Source organism: Opisthocomus hoazin, chromosome 26 (genome assembly GCF_030867145.1).
Source record: "Opisthocomus hoazin isolate bOpiHoa1 chromosome 26, bOpiHoa1.hap1, whole genome shotgun sequence".
Taxonomy (NCBI): Eukaryota; Metazoa; Chordata; class Aves; order Opisthocomiformes; family Opisthocomidae; genus Opisthocomus; species Opisthocomus hoazin.
The window spans coordinates 1,432,725-1,452,497 of record NC_134439.1 but is presented as its reverse complement, the minus strand read 5'-3'; the positions used below and the strand labels follow the sequence as shown (position 1 = coordinate 1,452,497).

At 60.4% G+C, this 19,773-nt stretch overlaps 4 protein-coding genes across 4 annotated transcripts; 1 reads left to right on the top strand and 3 right to left on the bottom strand.

Moving 5' to 3' along the window:
* Positions 1–1,571: 1,571 nt before the first annotated feature.
* CSF3 (colony stimulating factor 3) lies at positions 1,572–3,708 on the bottom strand. The gene is made up of 5 exons (XM_075443771.1): positions 3,668–3,708; positions 3,226–3,392; positions 2,712–2,819; positions 2,392–2,538; positions 1,572–2,243 (listed from the first exon to the last, which is right to left on the bottom strand). Exons 1-5 carry the CDS (start codon positions 3,681–3,683, stop codon positions 2,073–2,075), a joined length of 609 nt encoding a protein of 202 aa, XP_075299886.1. The 5' UTR covers positions 3,684–3,708; the 3' UTR covers positions 1,572–2,072.
* Positions 3,682–5,985, top strand: LOC142364201 (uncharacterized). Its single transcript, XM_075443336.1, has 4 exons — positions 3,682–3,938; positions 4,038–4,240; positions 4,857–5,066; positions 5,235–5,985. The coding sequence occupies exons 1-4, from the start codon at positions 3,682–3,684 to the stop codon at positions 5,684–5,686; spliced, it is 1,122 nt and encodes a 373-aa protein (XP_075299451.1). The 3' UTR covers positions 5,687–5,985.
* Positions 5,985–11,665, bottom strand: PSMD3 (proteasome 26S subunit, non-ATPase 3). The gene is made up of 12 exons (XM_075443759.1): positions 11,448–11,665; positions 10,503–10,693; positions 9,210–9,347; positions 8,533–8,669; positions 8,234–8,424; positions 7,969–8,072; positions 7,756–7,870; positions 7,403–7,522; positions 7,194–7,297; positions 6,761–6,916; positions 6,618–6,668; positions 5,985–6,499 (listed from the first exon to the last, which is right to left on the bottom strand). The coding sequence occupies exons 1-12, from the start codon at positions 11,614–11,616 to the stop codon at positions 6,422–6,424; spliced, it is 1,554 nt and encodes a 517-aa protein (XP_075299874.1). The 5' UTR covers positions 11,617–11,665; the 3' UTR covers positions 5,985–6,421.
* A 570-nt stretch (positions 11,666–12,235) lies between these two features.
* Positions 12,236–19,251, bottom strand: GSDMA (gasdermin A). The gene is made up of 11 exons (XM_009935374.2): positions 19,180–19,251; positions 18,777–18,927; positions 17,624–17,880; positions 17,254–17,464; positions 16,463–16,628; positions 16,280–16,373; positions 15,426–15,473; positions 14,995–15,149; positions 14,418–14,568; positions 13,693–13,766; positions 12,236–13,087 (listed from the first exon to the last, which is right to left on the bottom strand). Exons 3-11 carry the CDS (start codon positions 17,829–17,831, stop codon positions 12,851–12,853), a joined length of 1,344 nt encoding a protein of 447 aa, XP_009933676.2. The 5' UTR covers positions 17,832–17,880; positions 18,777–18,927; positions 19,180–19,251; the 3' UTR covers positions 12,236–12,850.
* Positions 19,252–19,773: the final 522 nt, after the last annotated feature.

Genomic DNA, 19,773 nt, shown 5'->3' with positions numbered 1-19,773 from the left:
GGAGAGGAAGGAGCGATGGCTCTCGCCGCTCGCTCTCCCGGCAGCCGCGGCGGGCAGGGTCTGCGGCCAAACAAGGCCGGGAGCCATGGCGGCGGTGGGCCGGGATGGGGCGGTGGGCAGCAGCGGGGCTCCAGCCTCGCCCCTGCCCCTTCCCCGGGCTGGGAAAGAGGGGGAACGCCGGAGCAGGGACCCCCCGGCCCCCACCGGCGTGCGGCTCCGTCACAGTGTGGGGCTGCTGCTGGCCACGGACACGAGCGTGGGGCTGGGGGGGGGCAGTGGGGCTGGGGGCCAGCCTGGGAGCGCAGGGACCACCCGGGGTGGCCAAAGGCCAGGGGGGAGCGGGGGGAGGCCATGGGCCAGCCAGGGATGGCCGTGGGGGCTTGTCGGGGCGGGGGGAGACGCCCGGGTCTCCTGGCTCTGCCGGTTTCACTCAGTTGCGTCCGTTTGTCCGTCCACGCTGCCTTCCTCGCCGCTGGAAGCCCTGTGCCACCGTGGCGGCTCCGGGAGGGCTCCAGGTGCCTCCCCGGGCAGCTCCAGGGCCCGCTCCCCTTGGGGCAGCAGCGAAAGCGGGGTGGCTGGGCCCCCCCTGCCCCGACCCCCCCCCCACTGCCCCCGACCGCAGCGCCCGCAGAGCCCTGAGCGCTCATCACACCGGTGCTCGCCCTCCCGGTGGTCCCCGCGCGGGACAGGGATGCTCTGCGCTGCCGGGGCGGCGGTGACCCCCACGCCGTGGCCGGTGGGTCCCGGCATGGTGCCGGTGCCGGTGCCGCTCCCGGGCTGCCGCGCTCGGCTCGGCGCTGCCGGCGTGGGCAGGCTCCGGCGCTTTCTAGGAATCGGCTCTTGCCCAAGCGGCGCTGCGGGGCGCGGGAGGAAGCTGCCACCCCCGGCAGCCGCCCCCGGCTGCCCCACGGGCGCTGCCCGGCCCCGGGGAGCTTGTGCCGTGGGGCCGGAGGGCCGGGGGTGGTGGTTTCCACCGCGGTCGGGCACCGCCGAGCCGATGCCAGCGTCCACAGGCCGGCCCCGAACGAGCCTGTTCCCCCGTGCCCCGTCTCTGTGTCCCCGTGTCCCCGCGCCCTGGCCACGCAGTGTCCCCCGCCCGCAGGCAGAGACGGCAGGAAAGGCAGACAGCCCGGACTCTGGAGCAAAAATAGAGTTTATTTCCATTTTTATCGTGTATAAAAAAATAGCCTGTGTTTCTCTGGGGCTCACCCAGCTGTGGCAATAAATACAGCGCAAACCACAGCGCTCGCCAGCCGCCGCCGGGGAAATTTCCAACGCACAAATCCGGCTGCGTGGGCTGGTGGGAGCTGGCTCGTGGCTGTGCCGGGCTCGGGGCGGCCAGGCCCGGGGTGCCGGGGGGCCCCGCTCGCTGCGGCACCGCAGAGCGGCCCCCCCGCCCCGGAGCTGGCCGCAATAAGTTAAATTGCAATAAATACGCCGAGTTCGGCAGGGCCAGGCGCTGGCAGAGCCGCAGCCCTGAAGGTGCTGGGGCTCCCCTGGAGAAGCCCCGTCCTGGGCAGCCGCCGCACCCCTCGGCCCCTCCATCCCCCCTCCCTCCCTCTCACCTAATGGCTAATAAATATTAATTAATGTAAGTGTAGCTAATAGAAATAACACCCCTCGGGTCTCTCCCTGCAGGCTGCAGCCCGGGCGGGGAGATGCTGCTCTGAAGCAGCTTCAGCCGAAGGCGGTTTCCCCTTGGCCGGGTGGGATGCTGCCGGGGTACCCGCATGGGGAAACTGAGGCACGCAGGGCGCCGGCAGCAGCTGGGCTGGGCACGGCGGAGCAGAGCCGCAGCTGCGGGGGCTCAGCCCAGCTCCCCACCCGCATAGCAGAGATACGCTTGTGTTTAAATATTAAACAAGGGTGATGCCTCGCGCAGCTACCCGTGCGCGGATGCCACCGCAGGGCCGGCCGCCCTGCTCGGGGACCGACGGGCCAGGGAGCACCCCCGGCCGGATAAATATTAAATAGCGATAAATATTAAAAAAGCGGAAAAGCCGGGCGGTCCCGGGGGAGGTCGCTCCGGCCCAGAGATCAATAAATAGGGTGCGGTGGTGCGGGGCCGGGGGTCAGAGGCGGGCGAGGTGCCGCAGCGCCCGGTACGCCGTCTCCAGGAACCGCTGGAAGTTGGCCAGGATGAAGAAGCCGCCGACCTGGTGCTGGAAGCGGGAGGAGAAGGCGGGGAGGGGGCCGCGGCCCTCCGCGGGGTACGTCACCGTCGCCAGGCCCAGGTCCTCCATCTGCAGCCGGGCAGGGGCGGAGGCGTCAGCTCCGCGCCCCGAGACAGCGCGGCAGCGTCCCGGCACTGCCCGCGGAGCTGGGGCCCCGCCGTCCCCACACCGTCCCCCCGGGATGCAGACCCCCGTCCCGGCCCCCGAGCCCCCTCACCTGCTGCTGGATGTTGCAGGAGAGGTTGGCGGCGTCCAGCTGCAGGGTCTCCACCAGGTCGGCGTGCCCGGGCAGCAGCTCCCGGACCGCGGCGAGGGAGCCGTGGTAGGCGTGGAGCCCGTCGCGGAGCTGGCCGAAGCAGGCCTCCTGCGAGCGGGCACGGCGCGGTCAGCGGGGCACGGCCACCGCGTCCCGAGCCACGGTGGGCTTCAGGCTGCCCCGAGCAGCAGCGAGGCCGGCGGGGCTGAGACCGGGCAGCTCGTGGCAGCGATGGGCTGAGACCAGGCAGCTCGTGGCAGCGATGGGCTGCCTGCACTCACCGCGTGGAAGCTGCGGCCGTGGCACTGCTCCAGCGGCGCCTGGGCGATGCCCAGGTCCTGCCGCACCAGCAGCAGCTCTTCCTCCTTGCACAGCTGGAAGGCGTCGCACTGCGGTAGGGGGGGACGGGGTCAGGGTGGCTGGAGGACCCCACTGCCCCCTGACACCCCAAACCTGGGCTGCGGGACCCCCTTGGCCAAGCCCATGGGAGGGAGGGGATGGGGTGGACCTGCCGCCCGCTGAGATGGGGACGGGGCACGAGCAAAGGGTGAGTGTCCCGGGGAGGGGGTCCCCACGCGTCCCCGAGGGAGCAGAGCGGCCGAGCGCGGTCACAGCCCTCACGGGTGCCCCAGGACCCCGGGGCCGAGTGGCGTGGCGGGAGTCTGGGACGCAGGGGACACCGCTGGCTCCCGGCCTCGCGGTGCCGATAAGGCCGGGGAGGGGAAGGTCACCTTATCTGCGACCCCGCAGCGCCCGCGCCCGCCGTCCCCCCCGGCCGCGGCACCCGGGACTCACCACGGCGCGCTGCAGAGCGGCCACGTCCCCCTTGATCTTGCGGGTGAACTCCAGGTTCTTCTGCAGGAAGAGCTGGAAGTCCTGGTCCCCCGAGAGCTCGGCCAGCGGTGCCCCGTCCAGCGCCCGCCATGGCGCCCACAGCAGCGCGCCCAGCAGCGCCAGCAGCCCTGCGGGCACAGCGGCTCAGCGCCCACCCGGGACCCCCCCATCCCCAGCCCAGTGCCGGGGTCCGGGCTCCGCAGCCAGCAGCCCCCTGGGGACGGGGCAGCGAGGCAGAGACACCCCCCCCCCCCCCCCCCAAAAAGTGGGAGTGCAACCGGGCGCTGCGAGCGTCCCACCAGCCGCACGAAGCCGGGGCTGCCGGGGTGCAGCGGGTGCTGCAGGTAGGGTGGGTTTTAGGGGTGCTGGGGGGGCGGTGGGTGCCGGGGCTGCGGGTACTCACGGCTGAGGGAGCGCATGGTGCCCGGCTCCGCGTCTGCTGCTCTCTGCGAGCGCGGCCCAGCCCGGCACGGCGCGCTCCTGCCCCGGCTCTGCGCGGCCTCATCGATCAGGGCATTTATAGCGGGCCGCGGGGATTCACACCGATGTGGCAACAGTGACGATTGCTTCATTGTCTTAATCACCACACGCAAAGCCCGGGAGCTGGGAGCTCCCAGCCGCTGCCCGCACCTCGCTGCCCACCCGCGGGGCTTTCCCGGAGCCGGTGGGCAGCGGTGCCCGCGGCGGGCGCCCGGCGAGCCCTGGCATGGGGCAGGTGCCGGGGGCTGGGACGGTGCCGGCGGTGGCTGGGTGACTCATTAACCCAACCCCAGCGCTCGCGGGCCGGCTTGGCCAGTGCCCAGAGCCACCAGGTCGCTCGCAGGTCACCGGGCGAGGGGATGGTGGCTCCCACAGGCTCCGGGATCGTCACCGTCTCCAGCCCGTGTGGCCATCGCCAGCTGCCCGGGCCCCGGTGTCAGGGCGGGCACCGGCGCTGTGACCTTCACGGTGGGGGGACCACGCGGAGGCGGCCGAGGTGAGACCCCCGCCAGGCATCCGCACAGGGTCTTGGCACCTCGGGCTCGGTCCTGCCCCGCTGGCCATGCTCAGTGTCCCCGTGTGCCGCGCCGAGCGCTCGGCCGTGTCATGCCTGACCCCCCCCCCCCGGCGTGGGGCTGTCCCTGTCAGCCCTTCAGGGAAGCGGCAGCCAGTGCAGCCCCGGGAGCGGGGCCCGCTGCTCCCTGCCCCGCCGTGGCCCCATCGCGCTGGTGTGGGAATTCTGGCTCGTGCCGGTTCCCGCAAGTCCTCCCCGGCCGATCCTCTGGGCCGGTGCCAGCTGGGCCGTCTCCTGCCTGGCACGGGCACGGGAAACACCCGCTCCAGCCACCGCCCTCCTGCCTGGGCCTGGGTCCCATCGCTGCCCCCCTGCAGGCCGCAGGGTGGGGGTGGGGACAGGGAGCCCTGCCCTCGCACGCCGCAGATCTCGGGGCACACCGGGACGGGGTGCGCACCCGGCAGGGCGCAGCCAGCAGAGTCAGCCCCGAGCCCTGGGAGCTGCTCCCACCTCTCGCTGGGGAAAGGAACCACCCAGGGCCTTGCTGGGCATGAGGCAGGTGTTAACTCTGAAACCTAATGATGACTTCCCTTCCCAGGACCAGGCAGCACTGCGTGTTCTGCGCTCAGGCCGTGTGAAAGGACCTTGGCAGCGGAGCCTGTTCATGGGTTTTCCTGGGAAAAACCCCTCGCCCCAACGCTGCCTTTGCCATCCCCAGAGCCGAGAGAAGCCAGGGCCCTTCCGGAGCGGGAGCCTGAGCGCCTGCAGCATCGCCCCGTTCCCCGGCACGGAGCTGCTGTCTCAGCAGGTCAGTGCTTTCAGGAATTGGGGTGGGGGGACATGAATCAGCGCCTGATGGGGCCCAAAGCCCCCGTCAGCTTTCCAGGGAAGGAAGTGGTGGCCGGACCTGAAACCCTGTGGGTGGTGGGGCGCGGGTGGCAGAGCTGGCCCAGCACAATCCCCCTCACCCCCCCAGGGCTGGAGCTGCTGGACCTGGCCCCAGGGACCGTCCTGCCGCGGTTCTGCCTCGTGGCGTGGCCGCCCTTCCTCCCTGTGGGGCCTGACCAGGGCACCCTCGGCCCCTTCCCGGCCAGGAAGCGAGCGCGTCCGGGGTGGCCCTGCGTCCCAGTGCCAGACGCAGCAGCCCCCCGGCGCTGGCTGGGCTCTCGCCGTCCCTGCCCTGCCCCAGGGACCCCAGGGTGGCCCCGGAGCCAGGACAGGCTGTGCCCATCGCTCTGGGGCAGCCCCACACTTGACGCTCAGCCCTTGGCCGCCGGCCCGGCATGGGCGCGCCGGGAGATTCCCAGATTTCCCCAGCAGAGGAGCCCAGCTGGTCCCAGATGCTGGCGGGACCCACCCGAGGTGGCCACGTGGCCCCTGTCCCCATGGCTGGTGTCTGTGGGGGGGCACAAGGAGGGCCCACCCTGACCCCTGGCCCCTGTCTGGCAAGGCCCAGGGGGAGTGGGAAGAGGAGCCACGAGCCGCAGCCGACGCCGTCTGCCGCAGTGCTCCCTGCCCGTCCTCCTGCCGTCGAGCACCTGCGGCCCCTGGCTCAGCCCTGGGCTGGCCCATGGCTCCCGTAGCCCCCAGGACCCCCTCCCCGCACTGCCAGGGCTGGTCCCAGCACCACCCCAGGGGTCTCTGGGACAGAGCTGGGGGTGGGGGGGGTGACAGCTCCCACAGGCGCTCAGTCACATCACAAACCCCTGGCGGGAGCAGGCCAGGCTGGTGTTTTTCCAACTTTTATTTTAAAAGTCATCATTGAAGCTTACCAAAGTTTGACCCCGTTATTGTTGTGTGAGCTGGGGGCACCCGCGGTCCCTGCGGAGCCGTGCTCCGGCCCCCCTGGACCCCCTTCCCTGGGAGCTCCCACATCCCGGGCTCATCTGCGCCTCCGCGGGGCTCAGCAACAAGCGTGACCACAAGAGAACGTAGAAGAATGTTTGTTTCTTGGGGAAGGGGGTTCCCGCCGTGGGCGGGGGGGGGACAGGACAGCAGGGCCACAGCTGCAGGCCTGGGGGGGCCCCCTGTCCCCCTCCCCCAGTACAGACATGCAGGTAGCTATAAAAGGGAGGCAGAGGGGGGACGGGGGCTGCGGGGGGGAGCTCCGCTCAGACAGCGTCTGCCCTAGGGACAAATAAAAAGTGCAGCCAGGCCCGAGGGTCACGGAAAACCATCGTCATCGTCCTCTGCCATCTCCTTTGCGAACTCCAGGTCCTGCTGCTCACGTTCCCGCCGCTCCTGGAAGGCAAAGGCAGAGGCTGGGGGCAGCTGGGGGAGGGGAGCCGCATCCCTGTCCCCCCCCCTGGCCTCGGTGCGCGGTGGGCTGCAGCACCAGCGGAGCCAGCCAAGCTCTCACCTCCGCCGATTCCAAGTCCTTGTTGTAAGATTTGGGTGGGAACCTCATGGCCTGGAAAAAAGAAGGGAGAGGAGAAGCTGGGAGCTGGGAAAGGCCTCGTGGCCGCCACGCCGACCCCTCCCGCCGGGCCCTGCCGCCCTCACCTTCACCGACATGTTGTGGATGTCGAGGCAGAAGGAGATGCGCTGGTGGAACGCCAGCTGCGGCTCCCGGGTGGAGTAGATGTCGATCATTTCCTTCGACTGGACGTAGCCCTTCTCGTGGTTAATGCTGGCCTCGATCACGCCGTCGCGAATGGCCTGCAAGCCCGAGGGCAGGCGGTCAGGGCCCCCGCTGGCTCCGAGGGCTGGGGCAGCAGTTGGGGGTGGAGGGAGGAGCTGGCTGCTGCGACAGGAGCGGTGGGCTCAGGACACAGCGCAGAGAGGGGACGTGGTGCCCTGAGGGTCCCCAGCAGCCCCAGGAGGGGCCTCAACCCAGGACCAGCGACCGGGAGGGGACGGGACGCTGCGGGGACCGGGCGGAGGAGGGCTGTGGGCAGCCCAGGACCCGCAGGGACACGGCTGCAGCGGCAGCTACCTTGGCGACGATGAACTCGGCGTCCTCCGGACTGTCCAGCTGCAGCTTCTGGGCAATATCGGCCAGGGAGATGCGGGAATAGGAGAGGCTGATCATACGGACGCCTGCGGGGCAGGAACAGGAGTGAAGCCCCCCGGGCCACGCAGCCCCGGGCCCGCCGAGCCCCCGGCCCCGGCCACGTCCCCACCACCACAGCGGCCGTCTCCTACCCGTCTTGATGACGTTGTGCCTCAGGCGAATGATCAGGGTGTAGGTGCCGTCAGCCTGGAACTTGTCGCCAAACTGATCGAGGACTTGGTTGAACTTGGCCAGGTTGCCGGTCCTGACGGCTGGAGGAGAGAGCGTGTTCACCGGGGAAGCAGCGAGGGCCGGGGCGTGGCGGGGAAGGCGAGGCAGGGCTGACTCCCGGGCCTGCCACCCCCTCCCAAAGCGGAGTCTGCGGGGGCTGCCCCACCGAGGAGAGAGGGGAGAACCCCCCGCTGCCCCCGGCTCCCTCGGAGCGGGGACGCTGCGCCAGGACACCGGCGAGGGACCGAGCGCGGGCGGGAGCTGCCCGTCCTACCCTGGGTCAGGAGGAAGTAGGGCATGAGCGACCGCTTGAGCGAGGGCTGTCGGAACTGGAGCCTGTCCGGGATCTCCCCCAGCAGCAGCTCCACCACGATGAGCAGCTTGTGCACCTGGAGCAGAACGAGACCCTGAGTCCCCGCGGGGCCCGACCCCAAGGCAGCTGCCCCAGGGGGCACCCGGACCCCCCAGGCTGCCCGTCCCCGCTCACCGTCTGCTTGAAGCCGACGGCCGTGTGCTGCGGTGCCTTCCGCAGGGCGTTCGTCATGGTCCTCCGCGCCTCCGAGTACTCCAGCTGGATGGCCTTGATGCGCCCTGCGTTCACGCAAGGCGTTTGGAAAAGCCGCTGAGAACCCAGCTGCAGCCACCCAGATGGGGCTTCAAATCCCGCCTGGAAGCCCCGTCCCCAGCTGCCCGGACGGGTTCTCGGGGGAAGTGGAGCCCCCGATCTCGGGCGCAGACCCCCCGCGCCTCACCTGTGTAGTAGAGGTACCGAGCCCACTCGTTGTTGTTGGCCTGCTCGGGAAACACGGACTTGGAGACGAGCTTTTCCGCTTGGTCGTAGAGGTTGTAGTGGAGATAGTTCCTCAGCAGCAGGTTCAGCAGCGTGGCCTGCCCGTCAGCGTCGTGGCGCAGCGTGGCCGTCCGCAGCCGGGCGTGCAGGAAGCTGCGGGGAAGGGCGAGAGGGTGCTGAGGAGGAGGAAAGCAGCAGCCCCGCTCCCCGGGGCGCGCGGGACCGAGCTCGGGGCGAGCCCGCACGCCGGAGCCACCCTACCTCCTGACCACGTCGAGCTTATTCAGGAACTCGTAGATGCGGGAGTGGTAGTAGTAACATTTTGCCACCACCAGGTCGAGGGCGCGGCGGTTTTGGGAGCTGATCTTCTGCATCAGGTCGTCCGACACTTTCTGAGCCTGCGGGAGGGGGACGGAGGTCAGAGCCGAGGAACCGCTGCCCGGGGAGAGCGGAGGGGCTGAGCCGGAACGGAACCACTGATATCGGGCAGAAACACTCAGGGCGTAGTAAAGCTTAGGTTGTCATGATACAGGGCAGAAATTCTTCAGTAGTAGTGACATTGTTTAATTTTAGGCCTGACTACTTTGTATGAACAACGGATGCCTTACTAACAATTATGCCCTTGAAGAGGAGCTAACAGACAGATAAAAGGGGAACATCCAGCCCAGGTGGCCTCAAAAGCTGGACACCTGCCGAAGAACCATGAAGGGAACAAAGACCTAGGGTAACTAGGAACAAAGTAAAGGCGGCAGGGGGAGATCACGACCACCGACTCAATTCAGAACCAAGAAGACTGCACTCCCCCCAGGGTGAGCAGCAGAGCTGAAGCGGAAAGCGCAGGGCCGCAGGCAGGTCCCCGCGGCTCCGCAGACCCTGCCCGCTGCGGGAGCTCCACGCGAAGGGCTCGGCTTCCGAGGCGGCGGCGCGGGGAGCCTCACCTCCGGGTAGCGCTTGCTGTTCATCAGGTAGATGACGAGGAGCAGCTGGAGGTAGGTCTCCACTTCTGGCAAAAGAGGGGCTGAGGCCGCCTTCCCCGTCCGCGGGCGAAACTGCAGCTCTGCTTCCGTGTCCATGGACTGCGGGGAGAGAGACGCGCTGGAGCCCCGGCCCCGGGGACAGCTCTGCTCGAGCTGCGACGAGAGCGCCAGCCTGGGCTGCTGGCCCTGCCAGCCCATCGCTGCCGGGAGCCGCAGCGACCCACCTCGTCCCACCCGCGCTCCTGGGCTGCGCGTCCCGAGCGTCCCCAAGCCCTCCCGCCCCGCACAGCCGCACTCCAGAGGCCCCTCAGTGCGGGAACAGAATCACAGAATCCCAGCACGGCACGGGCTGGAAGGGCCCTCTGTGGGTCACCCAGCCCAACCCCCTGCCCAAGCAGGGTCACCCAGAGCAGGCTGCACAGCACCGCAGCCAGGCGGGGCTGGAATATCTCCAGAGAAGGAGACTCCCCAGCCTCCCTGGGCAGCCTGGGCCAGGGCTCCGTCACCCTCAGAAGGAAGAGGTTCTTCCTCGTGTTCAGCTGGAGCTTTCTCTGCCTCAGTTTGTGCCCGTTGCCCCTTGTCCTGTCGCTGGGCACCACTGGAAAGAGTCTGGCCCCGTCCTCCTGACCCCCACCCTGCAGATATTTAGAGGCATTTTGAAGGTCCCCTCTCAGCCTTCTCTTCTCCAGGCTGAACAAGCCCAGCTCCCTCAGCCTCTCCTCGTAGGAGAGATGCTCCAGTCCCCTCATCATCCTCATAGCCCTGCGCTGGACTCTCTCCAGTAGCTCCTCATCTTTCTTGAACTGGGGAGCCCAGCACTGGACACAGCACTGCAGATGAGGCCTCACCAGGGCAGAGCAGAGGGGGAGGAGAACCTCCCTCAACCTGCTGGCCACACTCCTCTTGATGCACCCCAGGATCCATCGCCCTTCTTGGCACCCAGGGCACGCTGCTGGCTCATGGTCAGCCTGTCGTCCCCCAGCACACCCAGGTCCCTCTCCACAGAGCTGCTCTCCAGCAGGGCCGCCCAAGCCTGTACTGGTGCCTGGGGTTGTTCCTCCCCAGGGGCAGGACCCTGCCCTTGCCCTTGTGGAACCTCATCAGGTTCCTCTGCCCAACTCTCCAGCCTGCCCAGGTCACGCTGGATGGCAGCACAGCCTGCCGGTGTGTCCACCACTCCTCCCAGTTTGGTGTCGTCAGCAAACTTGCTGTCCCCTCCGCAGCTGGTGGCCTCTCCCCCCCGCGCCGCCGCACCTCCTCCAGGAAGGCGAGCAGGAAATCCCGCGTGGAGCTGTTGGAGGTGAAGAAGCCGCTGACGGCTTTGTGCAGCACGTTGGAGTTGAGGCGGCGGGAGGTGGAGGGCAGAGCCCGCAAGGCACGCAGGACGTAGCGCGGCTCCTTCCCCGACACGGCCTTCTCCAGCTGCTTCACGTGCTCTTTGATGTCTGGGGGGGCACAAGGGACGCCCCGTCAGGGGCCTCTGCCGGACGACGCCCAGAGCGACGCCGGGACCCCCCGGGTACGAGGCGCCCGTCCCGCTGCTTGGGTGGCTCTGTCCGCTGGCAGCACCGCGGCTGCGGGGCCTCAGTGTGCAGGGGCTGGAGCAGAGCCCTGTGCAGGTGTGTGTCCCCCCCCCTCCTGCCTCTGCAGCCCCTCGGGGCCCCCCCCCCAGCATCCCGGCAGCTCCCCCAGCCCCTCATGGGGATCCTCCAGGGGTTCCCTCACCAACGAACCCCCTCCCTCCCGCTCAGCCCCTCCCCCCAACTCCTGTTCCACACGGTGCCCCCCCATTCCCATTCTCCGACTCCCCCGCCCCCGGGCACCCCCGCGCTGCACACACACCCCCCCCCGGACACCCCAAACCGGGCTCCCTGCACCCCCTGCCCCCCGGACCCCCCAAACGGGGCTCCCTGCACCCCAGGACCCCCCAAACCTCACTCCCTGCATCCCCCTCCCCCCCCCCGGATCCCTCTAAACCGGGCTCCCTGCACCCCCCCAGGACCCCCTAAACCGGGCTCCCCCACCCCCAGAATCCCCCAAACCGGGCTCCCTGCACCCCAGGACCCCCCCCCAGGATCTCCCAAACCTCGCTCCCTGCACGCCCCACTCCCCCCGAACCCCTCACGGCCCCCCCCGAGCTGCCCCCGCTCCCTCTTCCCCCCCCCCCCAGCTGACACCCCCCTTCCCCCCCGCCCTCACCCTCCAACGTGATAGCGTCAAGCTCTCGCTGCGGCTGCCGCTCCCCGGCCGCCTCGGCCGCCGCCGCCGCCGCTTCCTCCTGCATCTCGACGTCGGGGGGGGCGGGCGGCGGCCCCTCGGGGGGGGCCTTGGCCTTCTCGCGGCGGCGGGACGCGCCCTCCTGCTTCATGGCCGGCGCGCCGGGCCCGTGACACTGCAACAACCGCGGGGCGCGCCGGGAGCCGCCAGGCCTCGCCAGGCCCGACCAGCCGCGCCGGCAGCCGCCGCCAGACCCGCGTGGTCGAGCGCCGAGCGCGACGCCCGCCGGCTCCTTCGGCCGCTCCCGCTCGGCTGTTTCCGCCGCGCTCTCGGCTGTTTCCGGCGGGCGCTCGGGCGTTTTCGCCGCGCTCTCGGGTATTCCCGCCCGCCGCAGGGCTGTTCCCGCCCTTTTGGCGGCGCATGCGCGGGCGCTCCTCAGCCGCCGTGGTGAGGCGAGGTGTGAGGCCCGAGGCCGTGGCTTTGCCCCGGGGGCGGCCGCCGTCCTTTCCCCTCTGCCCCCCTCCCCCCCCCCCGGGATTGGGACCAGGGCCGGGCTTCCCTCATCGCTGGTACACAGCGTGGCCAGGCCCCTCGTGCTGGTGGCATCCCCAGAGCCATCGGTGACCCTGAGGTGAGCAGCGCTGCCCCTTGCTGAGGGCCCCTGCCTCGCCCTGGGAGCCTGAGGGGAGCCGGGCCTGCAGGCAGGCAGCGCCGGGTGACTGAGAATACCTGCGGATTAAAGAGTTGTCTTTAAGAGCATCCACTTACTCGGTAAGAAATGATCCTCTTTATTTATAAAGCAGTAATGAGAGTATTTGTGGCCTTACTCTGAAGCGCTGCAGTGTATTCCTCGCTGCCGCTGGTGGGCTGTGCGATCGGCTGCTGGAGGTGCCGTTTGACCAGGCCTGTGTCGTTACAGCGTTCCGAGGTCCCGCGGCTGCCTAAGGTTTAGCAGCTTGTTCAGTCTCGCCTGAATCACGGGTGTGACCAGGGTATGTGAAGTATTGCAGATTTAGTCCTTGCTGCCTTATTGCTTGCGAGAGTGGCTGTGTGCTAACGTGCTTTAGGAAAACTAGGATCACATAAGCGCAGCTGGCAGGCTTGTGAGTATTTGCGCTAGGGGATTTTTCAGTGGGCACTCCGCATTCATAGCAGGGGAAAGAAAAATCAATTTTGATGTCTAGATTCTGGCTTCTATAAGGAGCTTTCTTGCCTTAAGTTTGTTTTTCCACTCGTTTCAAAGAGCAGCACTGAGCATTGATAAGGAATGGCTCCCCTATCTAGGGGTAAAGTTTGGAGAAAGAAACTGGCTTGCAGTAAGAGACTTTCAAACACGTTATCAAGTGATTCCCTGTAAATCATCGTAATGAGAGGACACATGTAACCTAATTTGAGTTACTCAGAAGGCTGAGGACATACAGAGAGACATACAGGGCTGCTATGGCCGAGACGGCTTCTTCCGTACAGACACCAGATCCGTCCATCTGGAGCTTCGCTCCACTCATCTCGACCATTGCAATGGTTATTTTTTGTTCCTTCTCTCGTGAGAAGGAGAGCAAGCTGGCATCCACGCTGAAATGCTCTTTCCCCTGTCTTATGTCATGTTCCAAGATGCTCCCAACCTTCGCAGCAACAACAAAAAAGGGCAAAATCAGCATTTTAGTGCTCCCATCTGTGGAAGTTGTTAAGTAAGTAAATGATCTCTGACTTGTGAGGTGCTTTACCATCTTACAGGTGCACTAAATAATCCACATATATATATGGGACTTTTCACTCTGAAAGATGATGATGCTCATGTATTCAGTTCCCAGTTTCTTGTGAATTTATGTCCAAGAAATTGAAGTTGTAGTTTGGTTTTGTGGTTTTTTTTTTTTTCTTTTCAATCTGGAGCCAAAGCCAGAAAATTCTGACTACCGTTTCAAGAAAAATGGTAGTAAGCTGTGTCCAACTTAATGTTTATCAGCCAAACAATTGTTAGAAATCTTGGGTATTAAGATTTTGGGGCAATTTCTCTCAAAGTGAGCATTTTGATCGCTGCCAAGTTTGAAGTGATTTTTCCTTCCCTTCTTCATAGAATCATAGAATGGTAAGGGTTGGAAGGGACCTTAAAGATCATCTAGTTCGTGATACTGCTACCTATATCATCATCTAAACGATGCTTTACTTAAAATAACATCCCCCCCGCCGCCCCTTCATTTTGAGCCGAGCGCGATGTATGTTCTCTCACCAGCTTAAGCTGTTGGGACGCAATCTTCTCTTCCAAGGACTCGAGCAGTAACAGCAGCTGATCCTCCGTTAGCTCTGCAGAATTAAAACAGGTTTGTACCAAAAAAACCCACCGATGTTTCGGAGACAGCTGGGGAGAAGTGAAGGGTGACCATCAACTGTCTTGCAGGGAGTGCCTGTTTGGTCACAAGATTTTCAGATGCTTTAAACTAAATTATTAGAGCAGCCTCCCTGTGAGATGAATACGGCTGTTGCTCTGGGTACAGATGATGGTAACATTGAGTGCAGAGACCAAGGGGGTTGAGGGGAGTTTCAAGCCGTCTTTTGTGGCAGCCTTGGGAAAAGAACCCTGGAATTTGCACTGCTCTTTCTGTAGGATGATATTGCCATCTTTACCCACATTTTAATTCTGACTTCAAGCCTTCTTTTCAGGGATCCCCTTGTGCACGCTGTTCCTGGACCGAGTGGTCATTCAGTGCAACGCTTCTGGCAGTCGCGGCTCTGCGACTCTCCAACTGTCGCTGAACAGCAGCTGCTGCGGGCAGGTCTGTGCTCTCAGCATAAACCACCTTTATTCCCACAATATAGGAAATGATTTTATGTAAATCCTCTGCAGCTCTCTCACTCTGAAAGTTTTTTATGTTCTGCTAGTCTTGTTGGTAGGAATGCTCTTAATATGTTCTGGTGCTACTGGATTTCTCTGTTAAAATGGCCAGACAGCCTTACCATCTAAGGCGTCAAGAGTGTAGGTGATTGCTTCTGCCATCTGGAGGAGAATGTGACTTGAAGAATACTGTAAGGTGCTCAACAGGTCTTTTAAATCTGGGCTTTCTGTTTTCAGCTCCCAACTACCAGTTTCATCAAGAGCTGCTTCCATCTAGGGAGATAAGAAAAAGAAATGTCAGGATTTAAGAGCAGAGGTTGCTGATCGTCCCGTGCAGTCTAACTACAGAGGTGTATGAGCAGTCATGTAACATGTTTCTCCCCTCCTTAAGCTATTTGTGCGGCTATAATTGAGGCTTTAGCATTCGCACTGGCTCCAGTTAAAGACAGGATATGAAATTTAAATGGTTTGATACCTTCAGGTAAATCTGCTAGGCTATATTCAAGACCTGTTTCAGTGATTGACTCTGTCCTGAGCACCTTCTTTCTCTGCATGGTGCTGGAGACCAGACAGATGTGCTGAATGAAGGGTTTTTGGATTGATAGTTGTGGCACCGGAGAGATGACGTCTGGGGCAAGAGGTATGATCTTGCATGTCTCTGTATTTATAAATCCTGGCAAGAAGAACAACTTTGCTTACTCTCTGGCTCAGTTCTTGAAAGAGGGTCCTGTCTCTCATCACAGCTTTGAAGGCTTTTAAAAGTATGATGGACAGATCGGAAGACAACTTGGGGAGAATTTCACAATTCTTTTTAACTTCTGCCTGCAGCAGCCCTAATTTTCCTTGCGAGACACCTGAAAACCAGAAAGAGTCCAGAAATGTCACGTGTAAACTAGGCAATCCCACAAGAAGTTCCCCGACATCACTAAATTTAGAATTTGAATCATTTCTATTAATATTTTCAAAAAAATGTGCCATTTTGACTTGAAGAGTTGTCACGTCTCGGGTAATAGGCAGTACTCTACAGTAAACACATCGCTTTTGGTGGTTTGTGTTCATCCTGAGAGATTCCATCTTGCCCAAAGGAGGTAAAAGTAGTGCAAGTGGAAGTAGTAAAATACGTTGCTTACCATCAGATACGAGCAGTCTGTTGTGTCCTTCTGGGAAATAGTCAAGACCTGCAACAGCATAAAAAGAGCTTTGCTGGTTTAGACTGGATAGGAATTTTTTTTTACCAGTGTTGTTGTTGAGGCTGAACCTGCTGTCCCAGGTTTGAAACCTCACGTGCCACTCATAGGTCAGGCTGGTGTTTGCACTCTTCTCCAGCACATCTGTCTTCTGCCTGTTCATTTAGAACTCGTTATTCCTAGACCTCATTCCCTACTGTCATGTGCCTTACGTTAGGGTCTGTATTGGCCAAGATGTGTGTTAAAATGCAAGTAAATTAAAATGACAACTTGTACTCAGCAAGATCCGTGCAGGCGTGGGAAGCACAGAGCACAGGGGAAGCAAGCCAAATGCGGTCTCTAAAATCCTGCAGCAGGTTGTGTGGATCTCGGTCTGCTCTTTCTCTACCTATCCAGCATAAGCATCTTGTACGCCAGTCTTCCCACTGAGGGGTCAGCCACCCTGTTTTCTCCCTGGCTCTTTTCTTCCGAGTAGGAAAAGAAAACAAAACAAACCTCTGCCATCTGTGCTGTTTTCCAACGGGAGCTCTGCAGTCCCTGAAATTTAGAGCTGAGACTTCCAGTATCCCTCTTTCATTTACTTACCACCCCTCCACCCCCGAAACTGCCTCTCTTTCCCCAGTAGCTCCTTTAGCTTGCACACTACATACGGCCTTTTCCCAGATGATTTCCGCCATTCATGTTGTTGCAAATGAGCTAAGGGTGGCCGTGAGGCTGAATGATACTGCAGAAAATGTTTCTCCTCTTCTGCGTTGTTTCCTGAATGGAGCAGTCGGTAGTGTCTATAAGTTACTTACCCCATGATCTGTCTGTAATGGCCAGCTGGATTGCCCTGAACGCCAGAGTGCAGCCCTTGGGTATAGTTATGCTTTGTTTGTTCTCCCTAGTGCCCTGGTCAAAGGAAAAAATCTGTTACTAGGCCTGGATGGCATGCAGATGTTTGGGAAGGGCTAATTCCTGAGGCTAAAGAGAAATCAAACCTTCACACAAAACTTGGCGTAAAACTGGGTCATGAAGTTCCCCTCTGCCTCGGTGGACTCCGTGTAGCTGGTCTCCTCTGAGGTTTCTATTGTTTCATGAACCACGTACAGATTTTGTCGTGCTTTCTGTAGTTGTTGAATGAGGGAGTGATTCGCATTTATTTTTCTAAAAGAGAGAAAGGATGCAATATCCTGGCTGTTTTTCTGTGAGTTACGCCAAAAGTACCATAGTCACCTTGGAGCCGGAAGCCTTATGCTTGTGTCCTTTCTCATGTTACATGAGTACATAAATATCACAATGTCAGGAACTTCTTGGGGGAAAAAGGTGGCAGAAAATGGGCTGCAATTCTTGCTGTCCTCAACGCGTTCCCCTCCTATGTCTGAGGGGGAGCAAGGCAGCAAGGCAGTGGCCTGGCAGGTCGTATGGGTGATCCGTCCTGAGCTGTGTGCACCTCTCCAGGTACAAACCACGAGAAAAGATGGCTTGACTGCACAGTGAGGTGTTCCTGCTTTCTGAATTACAGAGAAGTCTATAAACATTATGAAGCTGAGTAAGGCATCGTTACCGCCTCTTTCCTGTCCTCTAGAAGTGTGCGTAGTTAGGGAGAATGCATGCTCGTGGGTCTTAATCTTGGGGTTGGGCTGTTGAAAAACCATTGCATTACCTGGCACGGGGTGGGGGTTGGACTAGATGACCCACAGAGGTCCCTTCCAACCCCTACTATTCTGTGATTCTGTGATTCTGTGATTCTGTGACCAGCGGGCACGTTCTCCCTTTGTGTCCGTCTTACCTTTCTGTTTTCAGCACCTCAAGTTTTGGTAGTAATATGTTGTTCTTCTCCAGCTTGATGGACCACTCTTTGGCCAAGGAGGCAGCTCCTTTCAGCCCTACGCTTGCAGAGTCAACTGAAAGGCTCAGGCCACCATCAACTCTGTCACTGACGCTTTTTTTGATTGTAAATTGCCTGGAGTCTTGACCACCTCCGCTGGGAAAGAGGGACTCTGAAATAATTTGGTGCGTTAGTGTGATTACACAGACTCAGTAGTATTAACTGTTGTGCACGCAAGGAAGACGAAATGTGGCAGAGTTCAGGCACAAATGCTCTAAATGTTTTTGTCTATGAAAACTGTGAATTTAAGATTGATAAATGTGGGCTTTACCTGTGCTTTTATCTCCAGGCAGCAGCACGTCGTCGAGTCTGTAGCATGTCCGTTTGTAGCAGGGAGATGGGTGGAACATGGCTTTTCTTTTTCTTTTCAATAGACAGAGGGGTTTGAAATGTTCGTGGTCTAAGATGCTGTGAACTGGGACCAGGTCTCCCTTTGGATCCATTTGATTTACTATGGATTGGGTGACTTTTTTAAACATTCTGCTGCAGCTGGGTAGATTTTTTAACCAAAGTGAAGTGTCCTTGTGCCTGAGGAAAAGAGGCAAGACAAGTTCAGCAAAATGACGTGAAATATAAGCAGAAGGTTGTAACAAAATACCTGTTACTTTAATTATTAAGAACTTTTCAAAATCAATAATAACCCCCAAAAGCCCGCGTTAGTACAAGGACGTAGCTTTCACAGGGTGGTGTGTAAGGAAGCATTTGGAGAGGTAGGAGCAGGAGCTGTGGCTTGCGAAGGAGGCTGCTTTGGACTCGTCCCCCTTTGCTGTAGGACTCCCGGTCATTGTGCGGGCTGTGGAGGCAGCAAGCAGTCTGAGGGCACTGAGCTTCCGCCCTGGAGTCTGTGGGGGTTCTTTCAATGCAGATATTTTGTTGCATATACCAGTACATACCGTAATAATGTTTATTACTAAACTACATATTGCTCCTTAACCTAGCACCTAGCATGGTCCTAATGCTTTAATCTTTAATTAATATGTTGCCCTGATGTAAGTCTAAAAAGAAAAACGCTTGAACAATTTCTGGCTGGTTTTTTTTCACAGCCTCAGCGCTTTGCCTGTCATCTTGTTGCCTGGCAGACAGGAATGGTTTAGCGTTGTTTCGAAATAGAGCGTTAGCCAAACGATTTCATCAAAGTCTTACTGCAAGGAAGTGAAAGTGCTGAGAGGGGAAGTAGGAGAGCTTGTTCTATGGCAAATCTCCTCCAAAATATAAAGAAATCATCATTCCGGCAGAGCTCCTTGGGTGTGCCCCACAGCGGAGAGCTGGGTGGGCAGAGGGGCAGGAACAAAACCACTGTTTGCTTCCGGTGGCAGCTTGGTTTTACTCCTAAGTTTCGGTTTTGCGTCTTGCTTCGGTGGGTGTACGTAAGGCATGATGAAGAAGAATTTTGATCTACAAATGAAAAAACTTCCTGTACTTACTGAGAACAGCAGCAGCGGGCAGGTCTTTCCCCTCTTCTGCACCCGCTACTTTATCAAGTCTTGTTAGAGAAGAGGCTCTGATCCCTGCTTACAGTTCAGATGAGCAGATGGGTGGGGGATATCTTCCCTCTCCCTAATGTCCCTCAGAGGTCTGAAAAAAGAGGCTGACTTAGTCCATTTCTTCCAGAAAGTAGAAAGACTGTCACAGCACAAAGGATGGTGTGTTGTATGCGATGGAGCTGGGGAGGGGGAATAGTCTTGTGTGCTTAAAGTGGGATCATTTCAGTAGTACCTACAGGACTCTTTCCCTTGAAGCACTTCGAAAAGATAAAATCTAAACAAGGACACTTAACAGTTTGCTCCACCCCTTTTCCATGCCGAAAGCTCTTAAATATGTACTTGCCTGTTTGTGCAGTGAATGGCTTCTCATCTGCTGTCCGTGGGCAAAGTGCGGAGCAGTCTGCTGTGCGTCTGAAGCAGCATGACCTCTTTAAAGCCGCAGGATCTGCGAAAGTGCCTTCTCCCCGCCTTTCAATTCAGAGATCCGGAAGCATCTGCTAAATCTGGGTGCAAAAAGCCTGTTGGTTGCATAATTCTTCCTCCAAAACGTTTCAGTCATTGGCCTGAGTCAACTTGTCATGATCTGTTACAGTGGCTGTGGAGAACTCGAACTTGTTCTACAGGTGTACCATTCCCATAAGATTTAATTTCTAGTAGGCTTCTGGTTTTCATTGATACTTCTGATCTGTTAGGATGAGGAACAGTGTGTTCTGGTTTAGGATTTCACTAAACCTGTGAGAGCTAACTAATTAGGTGTGGCGTAGGCAAGGGGACAGTGTTAGGTTTCTGGAGGCACTTTTATTAACTTGTTGACCAGATGCACACATGTTTCCATGCTATACGGCTTGTTATAGCAGAGGGCTTGTGTGCCTCCCTGCTGAGGGATCCATGCAGTGGGCTGCAAGCTCTTTGCTTCACTGCAGTTGATTACTGGGTG

What these genes read in the sequence shown, in the direction of transcription:
- LOC142364201 (XM_075443336.1), top strand. Translation starts at nt 3,682, where the DNA reads ATGGTGCCCGGCTCCGCGTCTGCTGCTCTCTGCGAGCGCGGCCCAGCC. An exon ending in CCCGGAGCCGGTGGGCAGCG is followed by an intron (nt 3,939 to 4,037) that starts GTGCCCGCGGCG and finishes ACCCAACCCCAG; the next exon opens with CGCTCGCGGGCCGGCTTGGC. An exon ending in ACCACGCGGAGGCGGCCGAG is followed by an intron (nt 4,241 to 4,856) that starts GTGAGACCCCCG and finishes TTCCCTTCCCAG; the next exon opens with GACCAGGCAGCACTGCGTGT.
- CSF3 (XM_075443771.1), bottom strand. An exon ending in CCGCTCTGCAGCGCGCCGTG is followed by an intron (nt 2,820 to 3,225) that starts GTGAGTCCCGGG and finishes CCCCTACCGCAG; the next exon opens with TGCGACGCCTTCCAGCTGTG. An exon ending in CCTGCAACATCCAGCAGCAG is followed by an intron (nt 2,244 to 2,391) that starts GTGAGGGGGCTC and finishes GCCCGGCTGCAG; the next exon opens with ATGGAGGACCTGGGCCTGGC.
- PSMD3 (XM_075443759.1), bottom strand. Translation starts at nt 11,616, where the DNA reads ATGAAGCAGGAGGGCGCGTCCCGCCGCCGCGAGAAGGCCAAGGCCCCC. An exon ending in TCGGTACCTCTACTACACAG is followed by an intron (nt 8,073 to 8,233) that starts GTGAGGCGCGGG and finishes GCGTGAACGCAG; the next exon opens with GGCGCATCAAGGCCATCCAG. An exon ending in CCGAGTTCATCGTCGCCAAG is followed by an intron (nt 6,917 to 7,193) that starts GTAGCTGCCGCT and finishes TCGGGCTTGCAG; the next exon opens with GCCATTCGCGACGGCGTGAT.
- GSDMA (XM_009935374.2), bottom strand. Translation starts at nt 17,831, where the DNA reads ATGTTTAAAAAAGTCACCCAATCCATAGTAAATCAAATGGATCCAAAG. An exon ending in GAGGTGCTGAAAACAGAAAG is followed by an intron (nt 16,629 to 17,253) that starts GTAAGACGGACA and finishes TCTCTCTTTTAG; the next exon opens with AAAAATAAATGCGAATCACT. An exon ending in CAGACTGCTCGTATCTGATG is followed by an intron (nt 15,150 to 15,425) that starts GTAAGCAACGTA and finishes TCTGGTTTTCAG; the next exon opens with GTGTCTCGCAAGGAAAATTA.